This window comes from Austrofundulus limnaeus, unplaced genomic scaffold (assembly GCF_001266775.1).
Source record: "Austrofundulus limnaeus strain Quisiro unplaced genomic scaffold, Austrofundulus_limnaeus-1.0 Scaffold161, whole genome shotgun sequence".
NCBI classification, from domain to species: domain Eukaryota; kingdom Metazoa; phylum Chordata; class Actinopteri; order Cyprinodontiformes; family Rivulidae; genus Austrofundulus; species Austrofundulus limnaeus.
In genome coordinates this window covers 177,732-182,234 of record NW_013952563.1, presented here as the reverse complement: position 1 = coordinate 182,234, position 4,503 = coordinate 177,732, and the positions used below count along the sequence as shown (strand labels likewise).

General features: G+C 38.1%; 1 protein-coding gene across 1 annotated transcript in view; it reads left to right on the top strand.

Moving 5' to 3' along the window:
* The window catches only part of LOC106523607 (multiple PDZ domain protein), a gene marked incomplete at its 3' end in the record, with an annotated part of 36,217 nt that extends 33,018 nt beyond the window's left edge, over positions 1-3,199 (top strand). The window contains 1 exon segment of the mRNA XM_014017092.1: positions 3,058-3,199. Coding sequence (XP_013872546.1) covers positions 3,058-3,199 — 142 coding nt within the window.
* Positions 3,200-4,503: the final 1,304 nt, after the last annotated feature.

Here is a 4,503-nt window from a genome sequence, read left to right as displayed (position 1 = left end):
CCCAATGGTAGACCTAAAGTTACACCCTTGGGTAAGAGTTTGTAGTTCATGCTGGTATCTTAGGTACTGCGGCTATAAGAGGAAACAGTTATAAAAATCTAACTCATCTTGAGAAAGTCTAAGAAAAATATAAATTTGAAATAAAGTGGTTGGTTAAATGCAGTGGTGGGCACCAGTCCGCTAAAGCGTAAATCCGCTAATTGCGGACCTAAATATTATGTTTGTGCTTTAGCAGTCTTGCTAATTTCTATAATTCATAAGCAGATTTGCATTTTCTAAAATTAAAAAGCAGTACCTCTAATAACAAATTATCTACCAGTCATCATTATCTTGAACAGCGGAAGGTATTGGCTGTCAATGAATCACAGCACACGAGATCTATACAACAGCACCCCTCCCAGATAAACACACTTATTGGAAAGGTATACATCCTTCCTGACTGTTGCTCTCAGTCACAGTTCTCATTTCCCACAGTGCTTTGTGTCTGCTTACGTAGCAGAAAGGCAATGTTTAGAACTCCCTGTCCCAGCTAAAACAGTTAACGTTTGTAATCCATACTAAAATTTTGTATGTATTGATTTATTTTACTTTACAATCGGAGCTCCTTTAAAAAAAAGTTTAAACGCTGGAGCTCTATACTTGACGTAATTGGTCGAAGCAATCGGCCAATGGGGTTAGAGACACAGAAATAGTTTAAAGATGTTATGCTGATGAAGACTGACATCTAGTGGTCAATTGGAGCAACAACATGAAAAACTTTAAAATCCAAGCTCTTATTTTGAAGTGAAGATAGTTTCCTGAACTCCGTGCTTTCGTTTCCTGTCACAAATCAAATCCGTCATGTACCCAGAATGCATCACCTCAGTTTTCCAATAAACAGTATTAAAATTGCTTTATTTATGCTTCTTTAATGAAAAGTCTACAACGAACAAAAGAAAAAGTCAAAGAAGCAGCCGAAGTAGCAATTATCAACAATTTTTTAATTTTTACACCAGGAGCCAAAGATCTGTTACATGAAATCAYATCCCCAGCAATCGGTGGTTGTAGGATTAAGAAGGCTTCGTACACCACTAGTTGGCAGTATTGTGCATGTATTGTACATGAATTGTTGCCAGCTAGTAAGTGTTTAATTTAACTTGTGCTTTAAAATTAGCTTCTGGTAGTTTTTCTATAGCACAAGCTCTTTTGAAGTTGCGGACCTAAATAKTTTCAGAAGCGCTTTAGAAATTGCAGAGCTAATTTTTGGATTTTGCCCACCACTGCTTAGATGTGCACAATCTAAAACCATCATTAGTTAAAGCACCTGATTTAATTCCAGCCTTCATGCTTACGGTGAATCTGACTGAGCTGTAACTGTAGGGAGATTAGTCAGCAACTCAAAATTACAAGAAAACAGCTAGAAAAATGTGTAAATTTTGTGTTGCTGTCACAGTAAACTATATGTGTTGTGATCAAGTGAGCTTTGAATGAACATCCATCTACTCTTTTACCTGCTTCTTCTTTTCTGGGTCACGGAGGGGCAGGGTGGAGCCTGGACAGGTCACAGGTCCATCACAGGGCCAATAGAGACAAACAARACAACCATTTACATCTCATTCTCACCTGAGGAGCATGAAGCTGTTTTGAGATGGTCTTGTAGCTTTTACTTTAGCCTTAAACTTGGATATGTGTAACCTTCTCTCTGAGCCCCTCAGACAGCGCTGGTATTTSATTTAAATGTTTAGTGTTATGTTCAGTGTGGAGCACACAGCCACACCAAATCTACACAACGGCTGTTTGTTCCTTGGCTGAGTTGCTGATGAAAAGCTTGAAGGYTCTTGTGATACTTATTAAGCTCAAACACTTAATTTGAAACATGATTTTAATGCAAAGGTTAATGGTGTCCTTAAGGGTACCAACAAATCTGTCCAAACTATATAACAGATCTTATGCTGGGCTACAATTTTGGAAAAAGTGGTCTTTACTCAGTTATCAGTGTTTTTAAATGAAATTCAATCTTTGAATATTTTCAAATATTTTATAAAACCTGAGATTTTCAGTTGCATTTGCACCTCTTGTTTACATAGAGTTTCTGGTAAGAAAAACTGTAATTAAAAAGAAAAATTCTTTCTAATCATTTTGTGCCCAAGAAATTCAAACAACACTGGAACCATTCGCATATTTTTTTATATTTTTTCTTACTTTGTTTTGATCCGATTAGTTTAATACTTATGCTAAGTTTAAAAAAATAACTTCATAAAAGAAAACAGTGAGTTGTGGAAGAATCGTTAGCCAATCAAATTTAATTTGATTGAACGAAGTCATAGTCCTTGTAGGAATATGGAGGCTGCAGTGCCTTGGTGGTCAGTGCAGTGGTCTTGTAATCCTGGTTTTGTCAGGAAGGACATCTGGGGTAAAACACTTGCCAAATCTTTTATGCAAGTTTGTTCACTGTGGCGACCCCTGCTGACTGGAGTGGATGAAAGGAAAACATTTTTTGCAGAAATGCATTTGCCCTGATGTCTCTCATGCCAGAAGTTCAGGAAAAAAAATTATTTATGTTTAGAATTGACAGAGTTATMGATCTTTTGATGAGACCTTTAAAACGAATGCCGTGTGCCGTCTCATGTGATTGACTTYCAATGTCAATACAATTAAAGATGGCCTCCAGAGTTTATCAGTTTTAGCCATTGAGCTAAAATTTGGTGTGATAGTAGGTGAGTCATTCACAGCACGTTCATCACACATCACAACATTTTWRAGGTTTGACCAAAACTGCTATAACTCCATCGCTTCTCATGATCAGATGACCTTAGGCTAAAGCTCAGGAATGAAAGGCAGTGGGCAGTCAGCTGGTGACTGAGCTCCAGAGAGGAGCTTTGTGTAAATAGGTGGTGCTTTGTACCAGCACACATTTAGGCAGCTCCACGTGTTTACCACAGGACATTCAAGGATTTCTCACGCATGCATGAATGAGTCAAAGCAACAGTCTGGGTATGTTTAATGTAGATGATAAATATACTAATTTTGGCCAAAAAAACAGTCATATTTTGTGTATTTTTGTGTTTTTGTTTGTAGTCACCCAGGTGAAGGAGTGATTCAGCTCATTTCTGTAGCACGGTCCAGTAGTTTAGGGATCACCATTGGAGGGGGCTCAAACAGGCCTGATGGTCCCGCGGTCTTCATCCAAGAGGTGCTGTCTGGAGGAGACTGTCACAGGGTAAGAAATAGGAGCAACTCTAAAAAATAAACAACGAAATATTTCCAAAACTACAAGTATTTCAAGAAAATATAATATAATGATGCAATGACCTCTTAGTTAAACTTGGACCTTCCCAAATCAGATGTCAGAAAATCATTATTTTACTTATAAAAACAAAAGTCATGCATAAAGTGAAAACTGAACACGACAACAAGCCCAGTCAGCATTATTGATGCAGAAACACTAAGCCGACAACTACTATGATCTGAAGGAGTTTTAAAAAAACAAAAACAAAACAAAAAAAACAAATGAAATTTTACTCTGAAGTGACAGCAAAATTTTGGGCTTATTGGACAGTTCTAGTTCAATTCACACCTTAGTCCTAAACCTAACCCCCACCCAAAAATAGAGTTCCACCATATTAGGACTGGACTTTGGTCCCCATTAGGGCTACTGGTCTTGACAAGGTAGGTGTGTTACCAGAAACAGTCCTAAATTGGCAGGACTCTCAAGTTCTGACCTGAGCTTGGAGTGAGATTTGGAGGCGCTGAACACTGTTGCCAACTCCTCAGTAAGAAAATTCTCTTTCGGCCRCTGCTAAAAGCTGCTAAATAACATCATCATCCAATTTGTATATTTAGATTTTTGACAAAAATTGGAGAAGGGGTCCTGTGGGTGGAGAGACCCTAGTCGTGATTCACCCACAGGACAACATGTTCTACAGAGACCCCTWCTTGAACAATTGTGATCAGGGCTATATGGTATATAGGAGAGAACAGTGTATAAGATCACTGATTGTGGGGTCTGGGGGTCCTCCCCCAGAAAAACYTGAATAAATAAATGCCATTTCCTGCATTCTGCTGTATTTTAACAGGTTGTTAAACATAATTTTATCTAAGTAAACACTTGGAGTGAGTGTTGTATAAGTCAAGTGGAAGGGGTTCTCACACAATTTGGGGGTCCCCTTACAAGGGCGAAAAATTTCCAGGGAAAAAAACCCAAGTGGTTTTAAAAATAATTTACTGAATTCCATGGCAATTGTATTTTTGTTTGGTTTGGTATGTTTGTTTTACTAATGCATTATTCTCAATGTGCATTTAAAAAAAAAAAAAACAGAATTAACCATTTATAACTTTTTGAGGACCCCTAAGATACAGCTTGTGGACCCCTGGGAGTCCTGGGACCCCAGTTTGAGAACCTCTCTGTTAGGAAATAGAAACAGCGCTGGGTGGGTAATATTTTAATGTAAATGTGGGCGTCCAAAGAAATTTGATTTTATATGTGAGGCTGGGACTTCCCCTTCACAAACAATCACTGTGATG